We start from the raw sequence: 24,213 nt of genomic DNA, 5'->3' as shown, positions 1-24,213 counted from the left end.
GGCCACGGGGCCCAGGAGAGGGAGCAAGGCCCCAACTAGTCTGGGACAACGCACAGAGAACTTCGCATGATCCAGGCCGTGCGGTCAGAAGCTGATTTCCCTTTGCGGTATTTTCCATTCCTTCTGAGTAAATCAGAGAGCAGTCTCAACGTGGTGCTGACAGGTCTCCAAGGCTTGTCTCTGTCTCTTTTAACAGAGGACATCTGGCAGCCTTAGACTCAAGGCCTGTCTCAGACAAAGGCCACAGAGGTGTAATAACAGCGAGAGGTTTCACTGTGCTTATTTTTATAGCTTTTATATTATATTATATTTTATATTATATATTTTTATAGCTTCTCATTATAGCAGGTGAATCTGATTTTCCATGGAGGGTTGTAATAGGAAGTTTCTTTTTCAAATACATTTACATGCGTAAAAGGAGACTGCTAGAATAAAGATGGCTGGTGGATGCTAGAACAGATGGCAGCGCTGTTGGGCCCCCCAGGGAGGATTCTGGGAAGGCAGCTGCGGGAGGACAGGAAGCTCTGGAGGAGCCCAGGAGGGTCTGGCTGGGGACACGGTGGGAGCTTCCTGTCCCCAGCAAGTGGAACTGGAGCTGAATTTGCTGCTCCAAAGCAGAGTTACAGCTAGGAGACCATTGCTGAGCTAAGGGAATGTAGGCAATGGGGCTGGAGCCCACCCTGAACAGAGCCTCCTGGCTAGCAGCCTAGCCGTCCTGGCTCAGGCCTCAGTACTGATCCTGTGCCCCCCAGGTCCAGCTGAGTGACCCCCCGTGGCCTCTTGGAATCCCAATCCGGGATTATTCTGTCTGCCCAGCCTGCCATACCGTATCACTTTGACGTGGACACCCCAGTCCTAGAGCTGCCCCTGTTTCACCATGTGACCTGGAGAGAGCCCCTTCTCCAGGTCTCAGTTTCCCCACCTGTAAGCAGAGAGGAGTGAAAGTCTCTTGAAGGGACATATCCCCAGGGACATATCTGCAACCTTCTCCTCTCAGTCCTCCAATGTGGTGCTCACGGAGGAGAGCACAGGCTGGGGGTGACACAGGCCTGCACTTAATTTCCTGCTTTACCTGTTGTTGGCTGTGTGACCTTGGGTAAGTCACTTAACCTCTCAGGGTGTCTGTGTCCTTGTCTGTTAAGTGGGATAAGAATATCTCTTGGGCGGAGCTGGACCGCCAGTAATCAGAGAAGCCCTAGACACACAGTAGGGCTCCAAAAATGCTGGGGAGCCCCTGGTAGTAACCGTTTCCCCATCCTGGCTTGGGGGTAAGAGACCTGCCAGCATCCCAGGCATGGGGTCTCATAAGGATGACAAATCCCGTCCAAAGGGAGACCTTTGGCTCTGTGTCACATCCAGCAGGAGCCAGAGGCTGCTGGAGCAGACCTTCATGTGAACCGGCCCCCCTCAGGCTCCGGGGCCAAGTGCCCAGAGCAGGTTCCCGGGTGTGGGTGTGGCTGGCACGGTGCTCCCACCAAGAGCTGCTCGGGCCCTGGGCTGGAGGATGTGTACCGGCGAGGGCCTGGGCTGGGAGGAGGTGGGGCAGGGAGGAACCCAGATGGCAGACTGCCCAGGCTCTGTGGATGGCTTTCCTCAAGGCCACCGTCAAGTCAGTTCAACATGGGGCTTCTCAAATTTTAACCTGCGTACAGAGGAATCACCTTCGTGGGGCAGGAAGGAGAAGGTGGGTGAGGGAATCTTGTTAACATGCAGATTCTGGTTCAGAAGGTCTAGGGTGGAGCCTGAGATTCTGCCTGTCTCATAAGCTCCAGGTGACACAGATGCTTCTGGTCCGGGGCTCCACCCTGAGCATTGAGGGCAAGTGCCTCTCACCTTTCCTGTGGGCTCAACTTTTGAGAAGTCAGGAGAAAAGGGTCCAATCCCAGCTACCACCACTCCAGAGTTCCCTGGAAAGAAAGACTTAGCAATACTGTCGGGTGGGAGAGGGTCCAGGCAAACAGGGAAGTGCGGTACCCTGGTGGGGTCACATTGGGCCACAAGGAAAGCTTCCTGGAGGAGGGGTTGAGGAATTCAAGGACTTGTTCCAGGAACCCAAGAAATGAGCGGGTCTCAGACTTCTGCGGCAAAGGGAGATGTCAGGAGGAGAGGCCGTTGGACACCCGGAGTGGATGAAGACACACTGTGCGTGGCCTGAAGAAACACCAGTGGACCCACAGGCCAAGGCCATCAAAAGAACTGGGAGGGCAGCATCTAGCATCACCAGGAGGAGACAACGTGGGAGGCCTGAAGCTGTGCTTTGTGGGTGGGCCCTTTTCAGAAGCCAGAGTAAGTCCATTTCCTTACTCTGTGGTACCCAGCCCTTCTTTAAGGGTACTGATGGGAAACTCCCCCATATGATTTCTTAGTTCCCTTTTACCTCGCGTAAGGTTTTTTCCTCTGTCTCGACACCACACACATGTACACCATATATATGTGATTTTCAGATGCACAGTCACCCTCCACCCCCTACGCTTTAGCACCTCTGAAGTCAATGGCATCTTCCTCTCTATTGGCCTGGATCTATGTTCACTTCCTTCAGAATTTGCATCTGTGGTGCAAGGTACCTGAAACACCTGCATCTGAAACCTCTTTACCATGACTTCTCAGCTTGAGGATTTGGGACCACACTGTGTGTGTTTAGACCCCAAACCTGGGTGAGTACCAGTCTGCAGTTCCAGTTCTAGAGTCTGCACTCTCCACTCAGTGTCAAATTTGGTTCATGCCTTTCCTCACTGTCCCTTTCTACAAGGCAGGTTTATTCTATGTGGACCGTTACATTGGGAGCTAACTCTTTTGTCTCCCAGCTTTTTGCTGGAAACGCCTACTAAACTCCCCATGTTGGGCATTTTTTTTCTTTCTTAGTGAATATTTGGTGCGTCTAACAGTTGACAGCAGCATTTTATATTTGATGAAAGGACTTGTAAAATCAATATGATCTTCTTTACTATTACAAAAGAATTGCAGCTCTTTTTATTTTTCCATTTAACACTTTAATTATCCACCTGCCCAGATTTCCAAGAAATCCAATCTCTCCCACATAAAGTGTCCTTCTCCTGGAATAAATTGAGATACTTGAAAACTTTCTTTTTCTGAAGGTGTCAGTCTGTGTCTAACCTCCAGGAAGGAGCCTGTTTGGGCCACTCCAGGTGTTGCCACGTGGTGTTTCTGTTGAATACGCTTGGTGTAGTTCAGTGAACGCTTGCCCACTGCTCTTTGCTGAGCTAGATCTTGGTTCAGGCCAGTGTGGTGCCCCAGGTTAAGGATCCCAAGTTACAGCCTCACCCTGATAATAACCTCAGCCACATGGTTTAGATCTTCAGGGACTACTAGCCTGATAGGCATATGGGGTCCAAACCAGCCTGTACCATCAACTCCTGCCCTGCGCTGAACCCAGGTCACTGGTCCAGAATCCACTTCACCTGGGGGGCCTGACAGCAGACTTCGGTTAAGGGCATCCCAATCCATTGTCCTTCAGATGGGGAGGCGTCGAGCATTCAATCTCTTCTACCCAGAGGTCCCACCTCCTGTCAGGGCTATGTCTACGTAATCCAGAAAGGCCATTCAAGGGACAGTTGCCTTACAAATGGAAACCAACCTCAGGCAATGATTGCTGGTTCTAGCCCAGGATCCTCTCACCCTTCAAAGGATGACGTATGGCTCATCCTGGGGACAAAGCTGGCTTTGAGGAGCAGTAGGTGACCTTTTGTCTTGCTGAGTTGGGCCCACCAGGGAAGAGCTAGAATACTTAGGGTGATAGGTGGGAATATTTACCAGCAAGGTTGAGGGGGAGGAACAAAGAGGAAAGCCTCAGGGCAGCTAAAGAGAGATGTCTCTGAGGAAATGGATCAAGCTTTGTCTGTGATGTGCAGTTTAAACCTCTCCTCCAGCTACCTACAGAAACCTCAGTAAGGTTGATATGACTCTCTAGTGTTTTGGCGGCTGGGTTTGTGGTTTTGAGACGAAGTGGGCCTGGCATCAAGGGGACACAGGACACAAGTAGAGGCTTCCAAGGATGCCCGGAAGCATCTCCGCTCAACATAGATGGGGAGACGGAGGACCAGAGGAGGGGCTTGTTCAAAGTCATCCCACAAGCTAGAGCCCAAAGTGGCTCTTTCCACTCAGAATCAACCCCCAAAAGCCCACGAGCCATGGTGATCCCCAGTTCTCCAGCTTCTCCGGGGAGTGGCTCAGTACAGATACTCTTGGACGGTGAGTTCCTTCAGGGTGAAGCCCCGGGGGGCGGGCTTCCGGAGCTGGTTCTCCTCCAGTCTCTTCTGCAGGGACACAAAGTCCTTGCCCAGCTCGTAGGCCAGGCAGGCCATGGCGTCCAGCAGCGGGGCGTAGTAACGGTGGCCCTCCCGGGCCTGCAGGCACTGCAGAGCCCTCTCCCCGGCGGCAAAGGCCTCGGCGGGGCACTCCAGGTCGCGGTGGCACACCAGCATGGCGCACAGGGACGGCACCACCATCACGGGGCAGTGGGACGTCAGCTTCTCCTGTAGCGGCACCGTGCGCACCAGGATGTCTAGCGCCTTGGTGTACTGCCCCGCGCGCAGGCAGCCGAAGGCCTCCTTCAGCTCGGGCCGCGTGAGGAAGTCGATGAACTCGCGCGAGCGACGCACGCAGCGGATGGCGTAGAGCAGACCTAGGTACTCTTTGAGGGCCAGCTTGCGCTCGGAGATCATCTCCGGGGTGAAGTTCCCCATCAGGTGCTTTTTGGGGAAGACGACATCTTCGATCTCTTCCCGGAAGGTCTTTAGGAGTTTCTTCTGGAGCATCTCGAAGTCTGAATAACGCCGTTCCAGGATGGCTTTGTCGCTGTCAAAACTCCCCGTCTGGATGACGACGATTTGGTACATCTGCGGTGCAAGGAGAGAGGGCCTTTGACTACACTGTCACGGAGGGTTTGAACTGACAGAGAGAGCCCGGGAAATAAAATAACGATGACCTTAAAGCGTACCCTGGAAATGGGGGCTGGTTTTCTGCAATTCTGTTTTAAATTGCCATTAGCCTTTGCTGAGCTGTAACCGCGGATCGTGACAAGAGTCAACCGGGGAATAACGAACACAGCGACGTGGAGGCATCCTGGGGCAGAAAGGGCACACAGGAACCTGCCGTGCGGGGGGCCTGGGGCGTTCTCGGTTTTAGTGGTCAAAACTGGGCCTCAGCTTCCTGAACTGGGAGGCTTGGATTAATAAGATCTGTGTTTTCCAGGTGTGGAACTCCTGGGAGATGGTTTTAGGTGATATACTGGCAGTGATGTTATAAGTAAGAAAACTATTCTCTTCTCTTCTCTTTCAAGAGAATGCTGATTAAGGGCGCAGACTGCCTGGGTTATAATTCCAGCCCACCACGGTCTAGCTGTGTGGTTTTAGGTAGGTACTTTAACCTCTCTGAGCCTCCGTTTTCTCATCCAGAGAATGAGGATAGTAGCCTGCCTCACTGGGTGAGGATTAAATGAATCAATGCACTGAAACCATGACGTGCAGTCAGCACTCGGGGTCAGCTATTATTATTACTCCACTCCCATTTGGGGAATGGTGGGGGGCAAAGAAAGGCTGTGTGGCTCTTCCATAGTCATTAACCTCTCCCCCAACATAGGCTGAAATTCCATTCCAAAGAAAAACAGCCCCAAGCCCAGCTTTCCGCCAGCCATGGTAACCAGCTAGAATTTAATAACAGCCCTGAGCTTTCCTTGTATTTACTTTTATAATGACCTTTTCTTATGCCGTGTGATAACTGGTTTTCCATTTAAGGTATTTCCCTTTGAAATAAGTCTATTCAGTGTTTTTAAAAAGTGATCCACTTTAAAGAAAAACTGAGGTACATAATAAAAATGATATGAGGATATCAAAAACAATGAAGAAGGGACACAGATGATAATACCGGGTAACATGGGATTAAACTGGGCAGTTTGCTTCTTAGGCCTAGGCACCTTGACTCTCCAGTCGTCACGGTGCTGAGCGTGAAATCTCACTTTTGGACCATTTTTTTGCCAGAAGACTTCTGTGAGTTAAAGTGTGTCAATCCATTTCCTGGTCAGGGAGACTGAGGTGCAACCAGCCTTGCCCAGGGCCGGGAAGGAGGCCGTGAAGGCGCGCCATCACTTTTTGGTCTCCGCTTACCACGAACTTGGAGACTCTCCCTTCCTCGATGCGGGCGGAAGCGATCTCGAAGAGCAGTTTGACGTGCTTCCAGCAGCGTTTCTGGGTCCGCCAGTACTCCTGCAGCTCCCGCGTGGTCATGCTGGAGTTGGAGCTTTGGCTGTCATGGGCATCTGGAAGGACCACACTCTTAAGGACTAGCACAGGTCAGTGTGCTTTGGGGGCAAGGACTTGGGGAGATGGCTGGGTCTGTCTGGGATGAGCCGTGGGAATCTGGAAACGCTGTGATTATCCCTCTCCTCCATTCCACCCTGGATAGGCCCAGTCGGGCATCAGTCAGACCCCTACACCCAACCTGGCTGAATCCATCTCGCCATGGGCAACCTGGAAGAGCCCAGTGTCCCCAAGAGGCTTCTTGGTTGCGAAATGCAGTGTGTTTGTGGTACGTCGTCCACTTCTGCCTGTTGCGAAACCCCATGCTCCGGAAGAGCAGGGATGTGGCTGGTGGGTTTCCACCCTCCCTACTGTCGACTGAGTGCACACCAGCGGATGATGGGGGAGCTCTGAGGATGCTGGGCTCCAGGTTCAGCTCGGCCGGCCCTTCCTCTCTCCTCTCATTTCCCACACTCCCTGCTTTTTCTTGCACATACCACTTCTTCTGCCTCCAATGCCATCCTCTTTCCCTGCCTCAAAAAGTAAGTGTTTCTTAAACCTCACTTGAGCCCTAGGCCATTCTGAGAATCTTGGGAGAGCTTAGAATCCTTCCTCTCCCCAAATGCACAAACCACTGTACATTTTATTTCAAGGGACATGTGTCCCAGGAGCCCTTCTCCAATGTGTCCTTCGAGACCCAACCCATATATCATTTCAACTGCCCTTTGGTGTTAGAATGAGAGCCTCCCACCTTGTCCCTGTGCCTTTTCCATGGCATCTTACATTATTTTCTACAGATGTGTTTCCTTACTAAACTTGAAGGCCAGCACGGTGTTTGACTGTTCCTGCTTCCCCAGTGCCTGCATAGGGCCAGGAGCAGAGCAGGCGGTCAGCCAGCACATCTTGAAGGGTTGCATGCACATGGCAGACGTTTGCTCCAGGAGCTGGCGCTATAGCAGACACTGTCAGTGCCCGGCCATGCCCCCTCACTGGCATTGACTGTTGTGGAACATCCCACTGGCTTCTGTCGGAAGCACCTGGGACTCTCCCCGTGAGGGCTTTCTTGGGCCATTGCAGCACGTTGTGGAGAGTACCTCTGCCAGTGGAGGATGGGACCAGGGGATAGCAGGCTGGCCTCCTCGCCGCCGGGATGGGACAGCTCTAAGGTGTGATCCATACGGTCTCCCAGACAACCCCCATTGGGACAGAGCCCGAGTTGCCCACAGTGGTAATCTTTTCATCGACATCCCGTACTGGTTTCCTGCCCTTCCTTTCCTCGGTTTCCCACTCCCCTGCCATACCTCCTGGCCTTGTCTCCTGGATAAACCACTTGCACCGAATCCCTGTCTCAGTGCCTACTTCGGGATAACACAAGTTAAGTGAGCTGCCCTGTTTCTCACGGCATCCACTGAAGTATGCACATTTGTATTTCAAATGTCTTCAAACCTCTATCCCCCGACCAAGCCCCAAGCCTCAAGCCCACCTAAGTGCTCTTCAGGTCCTGGACGTGGGAGGTCTGCGCCAGGGGCTGATGCTTTCGGCTTAGTCCCTGCCGTGCACTGGGCTATGGGTGTTGTCCATCCAGGGCTCCTGGCGTGCCTGGGACTTGCCATGCTCCAAGGCTGCCAGGAAAACAAGAGAGAACAGTGAGTGCCCACTTGTGTTGGGGTTCCTGGTGGGTCCTGGTGGGTTCCACAGTCCCCACTGCTGAGCCCTCCACTGCCCACCTAGCCATCCTCCCGACTGCCAGATGTGAAACCTGGGCCTGGCCCTTTGCTGGACTGGTCACTCCCAGGCTGAGCACAACCTTCTCTCAGAGTTAACATCCTTATATTATCGAGTTGCTCTGAATTTTAAATGAGGTGACTTTAAGCAAAGGTAGTAGCTTAATGATGACTTGAGAGAGAGCTGCTGGCTTGTCCAGAAACACCAATATTTCATTTCATATTACACGTGTAAACAAAATCTCAGCGTCCAAAGCAAGGAGGCTGGAATGTATCCTTCCCTTTTCTCTCCCTTCATCTTGAAGCAAACATTTACTAACAACTTGTTATACCCACTTCACATGCACGCAGGCTCTTCACAGCCACTATCTGATGTCACACCCACGATCATCTATCGGGACTCCAATAACAGATAAGGCAGCTGAGGTTTAGCCCGAGGTCACGTGGCTCGTGAGCGTGACCAGCCAGCCAAGCCAGTGCCTGTGGTGTGCACGCTACACATCCTGCACGCAGCACCCACCCTCTCACTTCATCTGAAGCTGTGCGTGGTAGGAGGTTTTTGTCTCCATTTTATGGTAAAAGAACTGAGACTTTGAGCTGCCCAGGATCGAGAGCTGGTAAATGGTGGGCGGGGCACCAACGCAGGCTGCTCTGGCTTCAGAATCGTCTCCCTGGAACTCAGGGGAGGGTGGGCAGCGGGAGTCCTGGGGTTCATTTTATGCATAACTCTGTCTGTGACCGAGGTAAGTGAACAAGATGAGCCGGTGCCTGGAAGTTATTTAACTTCTCTGAGCCTCAGTTTCCTGCAAAAGGGGCACAATAACCTTCACGAAGCTGGTGTGAGTGTTAAGTCAGGCACCAGATCAGGGCTGCGCACCCACCAGATACCGTATTAGTCCCTTTTATTAGTACCTGACCCGTGATAGATGCTCTAGGAAATATTTGAGAAATAAATGGCTGAATGAAGATGTGAGTTGGAATACAAGTTAAAATGTCTGAGACAAATTAGGAAAAGGGCCAATTAAAACATCAGCTCAGGGGCTTCCCTGGTGGCGCAGTGGTTGGGAGTCCGCCTGCCAGTGTAGGGGACGCGGGTTCGTGCCCCGGTCCGGGAGGATCCCACATTCAGCGGAGCGGCTGCGCCCGTGAGCCATGGCCACTGGGCCTGTGCGTCCGGAGCCTGTGCTCCGCAACGGGAGAGGCCACAGCAGTGAGAGGCCCGCACACCGCAAAAAAAACCAAAACAAAACATCAGCTCAGATGGAGCGAGTAGCTGGGGCACCATTTAGGCACAGAAATTCAAAATAAGAAGGGTGCAAGTGACCTGACCTCCTTCTTAACGTGCTCTTGCTGTGTCAGGTGAAAGGAACCCTGGGGCATCCTCCAGGGGGCTCTGTGCTGGTGTCCAGTGGGGGGCTCTCAGGGACCCTCTGTCCAGCCTCATCCTATATAGATGGGAAACTGAGGCACAGAGCAGGGCATGGCTGGACCAGGGCTGCACACGCTTGAGTACCCTATAGCTTTCTCCCCTTGAGGAGTCAGGTCTTCCGTCCTGACCAACTGTGGGTCCGTAGGCAAGTTATTTGATATCTCCAGTCCTCGCTTTCCCCACCTGAGAGGTGTGGCCACCAACCCTGTCCTAGATGATGGATGGCTAGGAACAGGTTCCCTATATTCTGGTAGGTGCCCAGGCAAGACAGCAAGTGGTCCACACACTCTTATCCAACGGACTTTGGGTAGCCAGGACTCTTGGGGGCTCAGTGATTCCTGTGGGCACTCCTATATACCTGCTTCAGTTAGCTCATCTGTAAAATGGGTGATGGCGAGTAGAATTGGCCTCAGTGGTCCCAGCCCTTCCAGCTCTGCTGTCTTGATCAGGCAGCTGGTGCCAGGTCAGAAGCAGGGTGCTGTTTGCCCAGAGACCCCATGAGACCCCAGGAGTGATGGCCTTGGCTGGGTATCCCAGGAAAGACCTGGCAAAGCTGAGCATGGACCCAGAGCTTAGAATAAATATCAAGTTCAGCGGCCAAAGCCAGCTCCCTTAGGCTTTCTTTCATGGGATCGGCTGAAACTGGAAAGCGGCGGAGAGAAAGTTGTCACTGGTGCATCGAGTCTCTAGTCCTCAGTTTCCCCATCTGTGAAATGGGGAAAGCAATCCTGTGACTCCAAGAGCTCTTTGGGGACAGCTGTACATGGTGTTCCGTGGGCCCTTCCCTCCCATCTCTACACCCCACAGAGCAAAGATTTCTAGGCTTTACAACAAAATATGACAAGTGTTGGTACTCCCGGCTTGAGGGCCTTTCCTTGGCCCAGCGGACAGCAGCTACCCAGCCCCTCCACCATCCAGCTCCGGGAGCAGTCGCCCTTGCTCCTTCCTTCCCAGGTGCCCTGAGCATCACTTCTCCCTCTAAGGGATGCCTGCCATGTCCAGGCTTCTTCTGATGGGCACACAGGGCCCCCTTCGGAGCCCATGCTACCTCTCTGAGGGGGCAGGAGGGGACATTCCATCAGGGGTGAAACTCCAGCAGAGTAAAGCACCCTGGTCCAACCTAGGAGACAGAAGATCCTAGACACTGGATGGGCACACTCCCAAATGTAAGCATATATCAGAACTTCCTCAGGGGCGGGGGTGGAGGTGGAGGTGCCGAGGGGCAGACTTCCTGCTCCCAACATCAGAGAGTCCCATCTAGCAGGTCCTGCGGTGAGCCCTGGATTCTGCATTTTGCACCAGTCCCGAGGGCTGTGCTGATACAGGCTTTCCCTGGTACCACTTTTTGAGAAACACAGGTTTGGTAGATTATTCCCCAGGCTCAAGAGAGGTTGGAGAAGCATCTGGTACTTCAAAAGGCATTGATGAGATGGAGGGTCGAGGAGCTGCTCCCTGCTCTGCCCCAATGCGCTGAGGGGAGTCCTGCGTATCTGTCACCAACCCTTCTCCCTACCACCCTGCCCCCAAGAGGTACCGAGGGATGGTTACAGGAGGCGGGGGCTCAGGCCACAGGTGGGCAGAGGCCCACTGAGCTTGGGGTCAGACACTGACCTGAGGTCTCTGGTCCTGTGCGTATCCAGGGGTCCAGGAGGGATGTCACATGGCCCCCTTCAGCTCTCTGTTCCAAGCTCTGGGCGAGCAGGCCAGTGGCTGCCACTTTGCTAAGTTCCCTGTATGAAAACAGGAAATAAGCTGTGTGACCCGCTCCTGGTTGCCCCAGCCCATTGGCTGATGAAAGATGCTAGTGAACTCAACTAACAGTCTGAGGCCGCCCTGCTGGGCAGGACCTAGCATGGCAGGGCGGGCCTGGATCTCAGTTCCCACATCAGCCTGTCTGACCCTCAGGGTCCTTGACAATCTCTGGCATTTCGGACCTTAGTTCCCAAAGCTCTTTGATGTGCATTATCCTACCCTACTGAGCTAGGCATGATGGGGGCCATCCTGCTCTAAGGACAGATGGGGAAACTGAGGCTTGGAGCAGAGAGCTGGTGGGATGCAGAGCCAGGGCCGGATTGGGGGCGGGCAGACTCAGAGTGCCTTTCTCTGGCAGAAGCTGCATCCCACATGCCGGAAAGTACCAGGGAAGCCAAACCTCTGGGCAGTTACATGATTTGTAGCCAACCATATTGTGGCCTGGAGTGCAGGAGGCTGGAACAAGACAAAAAATTAAACCTCTCCAGTTCCCCCCGCCCCCAAGAAGTCTACCATGTATCTCTCCCCAGCTATGATTCCTCCCCTCCCCAGTCCTGATTTTGATGGGGAATAATTCCTTGCTTTTCTTTCTTTTTCCTTTTTTTTTTTTTTTTTTTGCGGTACGTGGGCCTCTCACTGTTGTGGCCTCTCCCATTGTGGAGCACAGGCTCCAGACGCGCAGGCTCAGCGGCCATGGCTCACGGGCCCAGCCGCTCCGCGGCATGTGGGATCCTCCCAGACCGGGGCACAAACCCGCGTCCCCCGCATCGGCAGGCGGACTCTCAACCACTGCGTCACCAGGGAAGCCCCCTTTCTTTTCTTTGTAATTTATCACCTACTAACAGACCCCAAAACAATAGTTTCATTTGATTCATTTTTGAGTTTTATATTAATTGAGCCACACATACTCTTTGTATGCTTTGGTGCTTTGCTTCTTTCATTCCGCATTTATGTGAATAAGATTCATCAGTCTTTGTGTGTCGCTAAAGCTTTTTCCTTTTTACTGCTGTATTGCTACATTACTTGAATATATCAGTACTTACCTTTTTTTTTTGTCTACTGGTGCCCCTTTGGGTTGTTGCTAGTTTGGGCCATCATGATCAGTGCTGCTGGGAATATTCTTACACATTCATCCAATGCACATATTTATCTGGAGCGAAATGACTAGGTCTCAGAGTATGAATAGCTTCAACTGTACTAATCATGCCAGACACTTTTCCTGAGTGGTTGCATCGTTTTGCAATCCCACCAGCAGTGTATGAAGGCTCTAGACGTTCTGCATCCTCACCTACACTTGATATGGTCAATATTTTTTGTTTCAGCCATTCCAGTGGGTGTGTAGTGGTATCTCGTCATGGTTTTTAGTTGCATTTCCCTAATGACTGGTGATGTTGAGCATCTTTTCGTGGGCTTATTTGCCATCCTTATATCCTTTATGGTGAAGGATCCTTTTTGGTTCAAGTCCATTGCTCCTTTGTTTGATTGGCTTATTTTCTTCATGGTTTATAGGTGTTCTTCATGTATTCATGTGGGTATATGTGCTTCTCAATAATATCTTTCCCATCCTATGGTTTGCGTACTCTATTATAATGGGGTCTTTGGATAAATAGAAGTTGCTAACTTTAAAGCATTCAACTGTATCAATCTTTTCTTTCATAGCTGGTGTCATACTGTAAGACCATGGACATTACTCCTTTATCGTTCTTTCTGCAGCAAGTTCACAGGCCACTGTGAAGCTTAAGATGAGTTAAGATGCTCAAAGCACTTAGGACGATGCCGGTATCTCGTAAGCACTGTACAAGGGCGGGCAATTCTTGTTTTTCTTCAAACCTTTCTAGTTTGCCTTTCTTACTTGCGGCAGTATAATGCCCTTAGAGTAAGTAGATTTTTGTGTATGGTGTGAGGTAGGAGGTCCATGTTTTTTCCCCACATGTTCACCTACTGGCCTTAGTTATTGAAATGGCCGTCCAATCCCACTGCTTTGCAGCGCCATCACTGTTATAAAAAGAGTATCCACACATGTCAGGGTCTGTTTAGCTCAGCGGAAGGGGCATCAGTAGTGTGCCTCTGGCCTGCTAGCTGGTGACCCCTGGGGTACAGGGGCCGTATCTCGTTCACCTCCACCTTGCACTGCCCCATAGAACACCTGGTGTGGCGTGGAGATGCAGGCTCTGTATAGAGGGAGGCTAGAACTCCGTCTCTCCTCCTCTCTGAGTCCTTTCCTGGGCCTGGAACCTGCGAGATGCCAGTGTTGACTCTGAGCCCTTCTCTGCAGCCCTGCGTGCCTCTCACCCCCAGCCAGCAACCATGGGGAAGAGTGTGTAGAAGCCACTGCTTCCTCTTCTCAGGGTGGGAGATGCTTTTTGGAAACCCCCAGACGCGCAGGAGCGTCTGGCCTGCATAGGAAGGACCTAGCTGGACCAGAGTAACCAGGAGAGGCCACACTTGGCCACCTGCCGGGTGTTGGCTTTTCTCTGCAGGACAGGGCTCGAGGTGGCAGAGGACCTCTATATGTCTACAAAGACAAGCAGGGTCCCGCTGTCATGGTGGGGGGGGGGGGACAGGAATGGGCATCCCTGCACTGCACTACTGAAGCCAAAGGGGACACCAAGGGGCCTTGGGGACTCAGGAAGGGAAGTGCTGGCATGCCAGAGTCTAGGTGTCTTCCCTAGAATTCACCCTGCTTGGACCCTTCATTGGCCTCCACCCGCATTCCGAGTAAACCCAGCCCCCCCACATCCCCCCGCTGAGGCCTCCATAATCCGGTGGTTGCTCCCTTCTTAACCTCATTCGCACCCCTCCCAGCATCACTTACCACACACCAGCCATCCGGACTACTTTCTGTTCCTCAAATGTGCTTCACAGCCTTTGCGCTTGCAATTCCTTCAGCCGTCAATGTCCTGCTCTCGGTTCCTTCCATGACAGCCTCTTTTCTCTCTCATCCTCAGGGTGCAGCTCGATTGTCTCTACTTTGTGCAGCCCTCCTTGACCCCCCGTCAAGAACTATCGTTGTTTCGCTTGTTTGTTTACTTGTTTAGTGCCCATCTGGGACGCCTCGATCACGGGGACTCGGTCTGTGGCAGCGTTCTGTCCCCAGTACCCACCGCAGCGCCTGCCACCTAGTGGGTGCTCGGTAATTGTGGGAATGAATGAATGAGTGCGCGAACGCAGAGAAGTGGAGATCGGGCTGGGACTCCAGATCCGCCCTGACTCACTGTGCGACCTGGGCAGGCCACTGTCCTCTCTGAATGTCAGTTTCCTTAATTGCGACATGAGATTAAGTTAAGCATCCTCCCGGCACCAAAGCATTCCCCACTGGGCAGATAACAATACGGCAAACTACCACTCACTGCTGCTCTGGGTGTCTGACAAGCTTGGGACTCCAACACCGAAACGCCACTTTTGAGAAATTCAGTAAGAATTGCTTGATCACAGGCGCGCCTCCACGTGTCTGGCAAAGAAAACCCAAACTGGTAAAGTGTTTGTTCGTAAGTAGGTGATGCAAAACCTGGTCACGTCAATCTTGTTTTTCCATAGCTGGATATACAAACATTAGCTTTTAAAAAAATCTCAAAAGTTCTTAACACTGCAGGGTTTTAAAATTAGGGCCACAGACAGAGTGCGCTGTGGGGCACCGATGTGGTTATACTGAGACATAGCAGAGCGACGGGTGGGCCGGGGGTGGGGTGGGACTGGAGTGTGGGTTTCTATTTCTATACTGCAGGCTGGGGAGACACCTCAGCCCTTCCTGGGCCTCACACAAGCTCTGTCAGTCCTTTTGATCTGTGTAAGAATTCATGGCTAAAATGTGGAGAAAATCTAACTTTAATTATCAGCAGGACACAAACATCTTGTGTTCCTGGGAGATCTGTTTGCTTAGGTAAAAGGCTTTGGGCTTCCCTGGTGGTGCAGTGGTTGAGAGTCCGCCTGCCAATGCAGGGGACACGGGTTCGTGCCCCGGTCTGGGAAGATCCCACATGCCGAGGAGCGGCTGGGGCCGTGAGCCATGGCCGCTGAGCCTGCGCATCTGGAGCCTGTGCTCCGCAATGGGAGAGGCCACAGCGGTGAGAGGCCCGCGTACCACAAAAAAAAAAAAAAAAAAAAAAAAGTCTTTGATGAGTTTGCCTGGGAGTTTAGGGCCATCGCACATAGTTTGAAGGTTTGTGCCCTGCCCAGAGCGCCTCAAGAGGGCAGGAGTGGGGCTGAAATCCAGCCCTCACTCTGCTTTTCCAAGCTGGCTCCTGCGTTCCCTCAGGTAAAGGGGTCGCCTTTTTCTAATCTGAAAAGAAGGGTGATGCGAGTTGGCTGTGAGTGAACTAATGACGGAGGATTGAGAAACTGTTTTTCAAAGACAGTAAGTTCAGCTGGTGGAATATTCTGTTTTGCTGAAGTGGAATTTTTAAGCTTGGGGCTAGAAGGGAAGGGTTTGAGAAACTGAAGGTGATTCTAGAAACCATATGGGGGAGGGGAAGAAGAGAGGAGACACAGTAAGGAGTCTGCAGAAGAGGAGGCCCACCCATCAGGGGAGCTGGATTTGTTGGGTGTCTGATCTGCAGCAAAACCCGCCTGACTCACTGATGAGCTTGGAGTTGGTTAGGGCTGGAGGTGGGGGCAGGGGACAAAATGTGGGTCTGGTCTTGAGATGGGGATGGGTAAGACCAGAGGCCGTCCGAAGGCCCCAGGTGCATTGAGTTCCCCAGGTTTGAGGCAGCTCAGTAAAAAGATGCCTTCTCTGCTGTGCCTTTCCCTCATGCATTGTCTCTCTTTTAATAAGTCACTCAACAAACTTGGGCCAGGCACTGGGCCAGAGGTGGAGATCCGGCAAAGGGATCCGGCGAAGGGATGTTTCAAGCCCTCAAGGACTCACAGTCTGGTGAGAAAACAGGATGGACGCATGAGCTGAAACAGAACACCATGTAGGCTGAGAGCAAACAGGAGCACAGGCAGGCTGCTCCTTGGTAGCTCAGAGGACTGGAGAGTTCCGTGGGGACAGTGGAAAGCTACCTGGAGGCAGGTGGGCATTGAAGGATAGGTAAGTCCCAACAAAAGGAGTGAAAGAAAGATGTGGGCTTGATTACCAGCTCCACCATCCTGTAGCTGAGTCATCTTAGGAAAATTATTTACCTCTTGGAACCTGTCCCTTCATCTCAAAAGAGTGGGGACAAAGAATAGTACCTATTCCATAAAGAGGATCGTGTGATGGATGAGAGTACAGTGCCTGGCATATAGTAAGTGCTCAATAAATAACATTCATATTATACAGAGTTTAGGGCTTACTCTGTGCCGAGCTCTATGTTTGTACTCCTCACGACAAGATCTAAGTGAATTGTCAGCACCACTTAGCTGTTAGGGAAACTGAGGCCAAGGTTAAATAACTGGCCCAAAGGCATAGAGATCTGGGATTCAAATCCAAGTTCGTTGGAGTCCAAAGTCTATGCTATTCAACCTGTTGCCTCCCACTGAGGCCCAGAGTGAGCAAAGCACAGAGGTGGGGGGACCAAGAGCTATAAGGACACTGGTGCATCATTTGGGCCTGGTTGGAGAAGGGTTTGGACACTGATGGGTGGGTGGGCTGCTTGGAGCAGGGGACCAGCGTGGAGACTGCTGCGCAGTGTGAGGTTGAAGAGAGACTAGTTAGAATCATGGGGAATGGCTGGGTGCTCTTGCCAGGTGAGAGATGACAGTGATTTGGACCCAAGTAGTAATAGTGGCTATGGTAAGAAGTGGCTGATTCTGAATATGTTTTGAAGCTCAGGTTGACAAATTCGCTCCCAGGTTGAGTGTGGAGTATAAGAGAAGATGAATCGGGTAAGTTGTCCAGGTTCAGTTGCTCTGTTACTTTTCTTAAGTAATCTGCTCTTACTGGGCATTCAGAAGGCTTCCAGCTTTTTGCTGTTATAGATAAGATGGTGGTGAACATCCTTGCAGACGGATCTGTACACCATCTGGAATGATTTTCTTGGGGTTAGATTCAGTGCTTCTAACCCAGCATTTCCCAGCCTCAACCAAATGTGCACCAGCAGTGCAGGTATTTACCTGGAGGCAGTGTGGGGTAGTGGTTTTGAGCATGAACTTTGATGTCAGACATCTGGGGGGCAAATCTCGGCTCCGCTGTCATGACTTGGATAAAGTAATTAACTTTTCTGTGCCTCAGTTTCTTCCTCTACAAATTAGGGTAAAGATAGTCAATATCCTGTAGGTAGGATTAAATGAGTTAGTATCTGTAAAGCACTACGTCAATGTCAGTTTTTTTCCTTGAAATTGACTTTACATTTAAAATTTTCCAAGTACAAATTTTTTTTTAAATTTATTTTTATTTTATTTATTTATTTTTGGGTGTGTTGGGTCTTCGCTGCCGCATGCAGGCTTTCTCTAGTTGTGGCGAGCGGGGGCTACTCTTCGTTGCGGTATGCAGGCTTATCATTGCGGTGGCTTCTCTTGTTGCGGAGCATGGGCTCTAGGCACATGGGCTTTGGTAGTTGCAGCACGCAGGCTCAGTAGTTGTGGCGCATGGGCTTAGTTGCTCCGCGGCATGTGGGATCTTTCCGGACCAGGGCTCGAACCCGTGTCCCCTGCATTGGCAGGTGGATTCTTAACCACTGTGCCACCAGGGAAGCCTCCAATTACAAGTGTTTTAAAAGGAATGTTTATATTAATACCTTCAATGAAAAACTAGCAATCACTTGCCAGGAATAAGAAATCATAAAATAAAATAAATCTAACGTAAACAAAACAGTGCTGGTGAATTCTAGTTAGATAATGTCACAGAGCCAAGTAGACTAGGCAGCGTTAGAGAGGAGTTCAAGCCCTATTAGTACTAAACTGAGATGGCTTGCCTCAACTTAGAAGAATGGAAAGAAAAATGTAGAAAGAGGAAGTTTAAATGCCCTGTCCACTGTTACCTAACACGGAACCACACTCCAGAGAACTCCGTCCTGGGACTTCACAAGAGTAAGGCTTTAGATGACTATGAACTTCCTGACCCACAAAGGGTGCGTTGGGTAATACTGACCCCAACAGCTTTCCTAGCTTTTCAATTCACAGGATACCTCCGTGTGTGTGTGTGTGTGTGTGTGTGTGTGTGTGTGTGTGTGTGTGTGTGTGTGTGTGTGTGTGTGTGTGTGTGTGTGTGTGTGTGTTGGATGGGGGACTTGTCCTGAGAGGCTCTTCGATTCCCTCTGGTTGAAAGGTGGCTCAGGAAGGATGACATACTTGGCCCGGGTCACGCGGCACAGGCCGTCCAGCCTGCCTCTGCCCTGCGTGCTCCGCCGCCCACGGTCCGGCTGGCTCTCTCGGGAGGGGCGGGGCTGCCAGGCAGAGGGTGGGCAGTGGGGGCGGGGCACGTCGGGGGCGGGGCCGGGGCCTAGCGCCCGCGCAGCCCAGGCTGGAGCTGAGCCGGGGAGTCAAGACTCGAGCTGCGGGGAGGAATCGGGGGGCCGGGGGTGAGTGGTCCTGAACCCCACGCCGGGGCTGCAGGTGCCGAGGGTCCCGCTCCCGGGACTGGGACACCTGACTTCCGAGCGGTCCAGGCCGCCAGCCTTAGGATGGGGCTGCCTCGGTTTCCCCTTCGGGAGTCCCGGGGTCTGGAAGGAAAGGGGGGTGTTTCGAGGTTGGGGAGCCTACTGGTGGTCTGTGACTACAAACGATGAGGGGGTTTGGGAGAGTGGGCAGAACTTCTGCCCCAGGAGCCTCTGAGGTCTGGAGAGAGACCGTGATTTGGGGATCGAGGGGTTTGTGGGGGCAGAACATGCAGGTTGAAGTTTCGAGGCACCGGGCCGGCCTGGGAATGAGGAGGCCAGGCTTCAGGTCTGAGCGGGAGCTACTCTCTGTTCAGTCCCCTCCTCTCTCCCTCAGTTTCCCCGTTTTCACCTTGCTTGTGGATGGGTGGGTATATATGAGAGCGCCTGGATGATCTCTAACCCTGCCTGTGGTCTTGTAACTCTCATGGGGGTCTCCTACCTCCTCCTCCTCCCCCGTGGTGGGTGTGGAGACCCCTGCCCATTCTGCATCCCACCCCTGCCCAGACCCCCACACCAGGGCCTGCCGGCATCACATCCTTTGTGCTGTTCATCCTCTCCTTCTCTCCTAATGTTGAGGAACAGCCATCCGGTCCTACTTGCTTTGCAGCAAACTCAAAAGCCTCCCTCCATCCCCTCCAGGGAGGCCTCCCACAGCTGGACCCTTGGTCCTGAGTTTGCTCTTGCTTCTCTCTCTCTTTTGGAGCTCTTAGTCTCCTCCCTTTGGTGGGCTCCATCTCCCCATGGGCTGTTCCCTGGCCACAGGGTCCTTGTTCCATAGAGGGGAGAAGCCTGCCATGTCACCCGTCTCCCGACCCCTTGGTGAAGACCCGAGTGACATTCCGGTTGCTTCTGCTCTCCTGTCCCAATCACTCTCCCCCTAAGTTTCTTGGTTACTCAGATCCCCTTAGCCAATTGGCACTCTGAGATCTGAGGCAGGAAGGGACACCATCTAGCCTACTGACCTCCCACCCAGTGCAGGATCCCTCTGTTGCATACGCTCAGTGATGGGAAGCTCATTCCTTATGAAGCGCTGTTCAGTGTCCTGCAGCTCTGGCTTCATTTAGTCAAAATCTGTGGCTTGCAGATTCCACCCCTTGGCTCCACTTCTGCCTCCTGGAACCATGCAGAGTAAATCATTCTTTTATTCATTCACACAGTCTTGATCAGTGCCCTGCATGAGACACTGGGGATATAGCAATGAAAAAAGCAGACAAAATTCCCTGCCCTCATGGGGTTGGTTTTCTAGAAAGGAGTTGGACAGCAGTCCAATAAGTAAATACAAGGTATGTCAGGTGGTAAGAAGTGCTATGGAGACTAATAAAACAGGCAAAGGGGATGAGGTATTGGTCTGGGGGTATTGTGGTTTTATATAGCTTAGTCAGGGAGGGCCTCTCTGAGATGGTGACCACTGAGCAAAGCCTTGAAGGAGGCGAGGAGGGAGCTATGTGAATAACTGGGGGAAAGGACAGTGCACCCACAGAGGGAAGAGCATGTGCAAAGGTCCTCGGGCAGAAGCATGACAGGTGGGAGCAGGTCTGGCTTGTTCTAGGAACAAGCGTGGCTGGAGCAGCATAGGTGAGGAGCCAGTGAAGGATTAGTAGGAAATGAGTGCAGAGACATAGGGGTGGGGAGGTGGGGATCCATTGCATGGGGTCTCGATGGCCACTGCAAGGGCTTTGGTTTTCACTCTAAGCGCACTGAGAGCCACTGGAGGTCTTTGACAAGAGGCGTCACCTGCTCTTACCTAGGGATTAGCAGGTTCATCTGGCTGTGAACGGGAGAGAGAATGCAGGGAGGTGAGGGCAGAAGGGTGGGGGGACCAGTGAGGGGACCACTGCTGTCATTCTGGGTAGAGACCATGGGGGCTTGTTACCCATGGCGTAGAGGTGATGAAAAAATATCAGATTTTCAGATTTGGGATATATTTAGAAGGTAGGGGGTGATAGAATTTGGGATGTGAGAGAAAGGTGGAGTCAAAGGTGACTCGGAGGTTTGGGGGCTGCGCATCTTGAAGTTTAGAGCTGCCATCGGCTGAGATGGGACCTGTTTAGGGGGAAGATCTGGAGTTTGGCTTTGTGTTTGTGAAGTTTGCGATGCCTATTGGGCATCCACATGAAGATGTCCATTAGGCAGTTGCAAAAGTTTAGTGGGGGGCTTCCCTGGTGGCGCAGTGGTTGAGAGTCTGCCTGCCGATGCAGAGGACGCGGGTTCGTGCCCCGGTCTGGGAAGATCCCACGTGCCGCGGAGCGGCTGGGCCCGTGAGCCATGGCGTCTGAGCCTGCGCATCTGGAGCCTGTGCTCCGCAACGGGAGAGGCCACAACAGTGAGAGGCCCGTGTACCGCAAAAAAAAAAAAAAAAAAAAAAGTTTAGTGGGGAAGTTGGAGCTGGAAATAAAATTTGGGGCTTCATCACCATAAAGCTGGTATTTAAAGCCATAACAGCAGGTAAGCTCACTTAGGGAGAGTGATACAGAGAAAAGAGGTCCCACCAGAGAGTTCTGGGGCTCCCAGCATTAGGAACTAGCCAAGGAGACAGAAAAAGTGGCCAGTGAGATGGGAGGAAAAAGCAGAGAGTTGGGGTGTTCTGGACGGCAATGGGGCAGGTGCTTCAAGGAGGAAAGAGGGAGTGATTATGACAGATGCCTTTGGCAGAGCCAACGAGGTGAGGGCTGAGAATGCAGCAACCTGGAAGTCACTGGTGACCATGACAGAAGTAGCTGAGGGCCAAAGGGGACACGATCGGAGGGGACAGGAGGGGAGAACTTCAGGACAGCAGTATAGACGACAGCTAAGGAGTCCTGCTGTGAAGGGGGCAGAGAAATGGGGTCAGATGCAGAAAGTATAGTACGTGTATGTGCTGGTGAGAACTGCTCTCCCAGAGAGAAGCCCGGTGAAGGGGGCAAGAATGGAGGATGCCACAGGAAGTGAGAGGGGTGGGTCCACTGCCCCAGCAGGGGCGTGGCCCCAGCTGAGAGCAGGACAGTTCGGTTGAGCTTCCAGGGCCTCCCTCTCTTCTGTCCGCAGTGGCCCAGCGGGCTGAGATTTCAGCACCTAAGGAAATCAACTGGCTCAGGGCTCCAGAGGAACCAGACTGGCTGTGTCTCAGGAGGGAGGGAGATGTCAGGGCTTGGCCCGGGCTTGGGGATAAGGGGTGCCCACGTGGGTTACCCCTTCCGCTTGACCCTCTGTTTCAGCAAGGAAGTGCCCTTTTCTTTGCACAGGCCTCACCTTCCTCGAGAAAAGGCTACGATGACTCCAAAGTTGCAGTAATTGAAGCAGAGAAGAAAAGGCAACGGAGAGAGGCTGATTTAGTCTGAAGAGGGGAAGTCTGAGCAGGGAGTAAAGGGGCAAGAGGTAGGATTTTAGGGACAGTTTTTATGAGATAGGTGATGAATGGACATCTGTTTTCTCCCATTCCCAATGTAAACTGAAGCAGGAAAAACTTTGGTTCAACATAATGAGGAACTTCCTGTGCTGGTTAGTGAGGACAGCAACAGGCCAGGTCCTCTGCCCTGGATGTTTAAGATGGGAAAGAACAATGCCTTCTTAGAGACAGGGTGCTGGCCAGATTGGCCCTTGGGGATTCTCCCACCTCTGAGGTTTCCGGAAGAAGGCCAGGACAGAGTTGGGACTTCCCAGCTACTGGAGGGGAGATAGAGCAGCAAACCTTCTGGCTTGGGCCTCCCTCTTTCTCCAGGTGCCCTGACATCACGAGTTGGATATGTGTGGTCAAGCACCCATCTGCTGACCCAGACTCGGAGTGTTTGGGAAGGGCCCCTGCTTACCTGTAGCTTGTCCACTTGTGGCCTGGCACGTCTGCGGGTGTGTCAGAGATCACTGGGCTTGGTGGGGTCTCCCAGTGCAGCTAATGGTGGAGGGTGAAGGCTCTGTGCCAGAACTGCTGAGAATTGTGTAGCTCTTCACAGCTGGTTGGCCACCTCTGGCTTCTGCCCATCTTTTCGGGGGTTCCCCCGGGAGAGATGTGGGATCTGTGGGCAAATCTAGCTCTGCCAGTCCTGTGCCACTCAGCCTTGCCTTCCTGCTCAAGGCCTGCCTGCAGATGACTTGGCCATGCCTACTCTAAGCCTAATGATCTTTGACGGGGCGGGGAGGGTGGTCCAGGCTCTCCCGATGCTGAGGAGAGAACAGCTGTCTGTCCTTAGGCATCCTCTGAGTAAAAGGGGCAAGGAATGTCCTATCTCATCTTAACTCTTCAACTTCTTTAATTTCTGGCTGCACACATGCCCTCCAGGCATTGGGTTGGAAAGAGAGTGCTGACCCCATTTCTGGGCTGTTTCCGGAGGGGTGGGTGGTAGTTCTTTTTCCCCAGGACCTGGGCAGGGGTGGTGATGGGGCTAAGAACCACTCCAGGGTCAAGCCCAGAGCTCTTCCTACCCCGTCCTGTTCTCTCCTCTCCCCTCTCCCCACCTCTCCCCTCTTGACTCCTCTGCTTGGCAGTGGGCTCAAGAAGGAGGCCTGCTTGGCCAGAGAGAACTATTTTCCTTTCTGGTTTACGGTGGCTTCTGCACTGAGGATGCCCTCCCTCCCAAGCTGCCAGACACATGGGTAAGCTCGCTGCCTCAGTTTCCTCATTTGGCCAGCGCGAGGCTTCCAGCCTAAGTGTTGGCAGCATTCCGAGCTGGTGATTTCTCCTTTCCCTTGCTTTGGATGGCATATGAGGACAGGCGCAGGAAGTTCCAGCCCCACCCCTTCCCTCAGTGGGTTTTTGATTCATGGACATTCCCACTGTACTTCCCCTTGGCCCAGCCCCATGCCAAGCTTAGTGATGCCAGGATGAGTAAAACCCAGGCTTCCGCTTGGGCCAAGATGGGAGTTAGACGCATAAACAACCAATAGGAAATACACAGACTTTCCAAGCCCCTTGGCGTCTGCTCCTTTGAGTATCCTGGAATGTCCCGTTTTTGTAGAAAGAAGCTGGCGTTCCTCTTCTTTTTCCATGCCTACCTCCTTTCACTTTCATTTTCTGCGGGCACTGCCCCAGCTCACAGCCCTAGATTCTGTGACTGTCGCAGAAGGGGCCCTGCTGAGAGATTTTCTCTGCCGCGTGGGGACACTCCCAGGGCCTGAAGCTCCGTGAGATCGCTTCCCCACAGATTCCCAGGACCCAGAGTCTGAAGGCTGAGCCCAGAGCAAGCCATCGACAGAGGTGATGGCACGTAGTGTGTGGTGGAAGGGAGTGGGGAGGTGGTAAGGGCCTGGGCATTTGGGGAGGGGGCAGTGGACTGGGGTCAGTACACCCATAAGCTTTGAAACGTCTTAGTTTGTACCATGAGTTTCGCTTCACCTGGGTTGGCATCTTTATAGCAATGTTCTGGGTCTGTCCCTGGCGGTAGCCGTGGGTTACCTACACAGGCCTGGGCTTGGGCCCCTGTGGGGAACCCAAATATAAGGGAATTAAAGACACGTCTTCTGGAGTTGCACTGCTTGGGTTCAAATCCTAGCTCTACCTCGTCTACCTTGTACCCTGGTACAAGCCTCAGTTGTACTCAGTCCTCTCTGTGCCTCAGTTTCTT

At 52.5% G+C, this 24,213-nt stretch overlaps 1 protein-coding gene across 1 annotated transcript; it reads right to left on the bottom strand.

Annotated features, from left to right (window-relative positions):
• Positions 1-3,800: 3,800 nt before the first annotated feature.
• Positions 3,801-11,061, bottom strand: SNX20 (sorting nexin 20). Its single transcript, XM_082862697.1, has 4 exons — positions 11,019-11,061; positions 7,738-7,876; positions 6,123-6,274; positions 3,801-4,856 (listed from the first exon to the last, which is right to left on the bottom strand). Exons 2-4 carry the CDS (start codon positions 7,865-7,867, stop codon positions 4,188-4,190), a joined length of 951 nt encoding a protein of 316 aa, XP_082718823.1. The 5' UTR covers positions 7,868-7,876; positions 11,019-11,061; the 3' UTR covers positions 3,801-4,187.
• Positions 11,062-24,213: the final 13,152 nt, after the last annotated feature.

This window comes from Leucopleurus acutus (assembly GCF_964270905.1).
Source record: "Leucopleurus acutus genome assembly, chromosome: 20".
In the NCBI taxonomy this organism is placed as follows: Eukaryota; Metazoa; Chordata; class Mammalia; order Artiodactyla; family Delphinidae; genus Leucopleurus; species Leucopleurus acutus.
This window is presented reverse-complemented; position numbering and strand designations above follow the sequence as displayed.

Coding starts and splice junctions, on each gene's coding strand:
- SNX20 (XM_082862697.1), bottom strand. CDS start 7,867: ATGGCAAGTCCCAGGCACGCCAGGAGCCCTGGATGGACAACACCCATA. Junction 6,275..7,737: donor AGGACCTGAAGAGCACTTAG/GTGGGCTTGAGG, acceptor TGGTCCTTCCAG/ATGCCCATGACAGCCAAAGC. Junction 4,857..6,122: donor GGAGAGTCTCCAAGTTCGTG/GTAAGCGGAGAC, acceptor CTTGCACCGCAG/ATGTACCAAATCGTCGTCAT.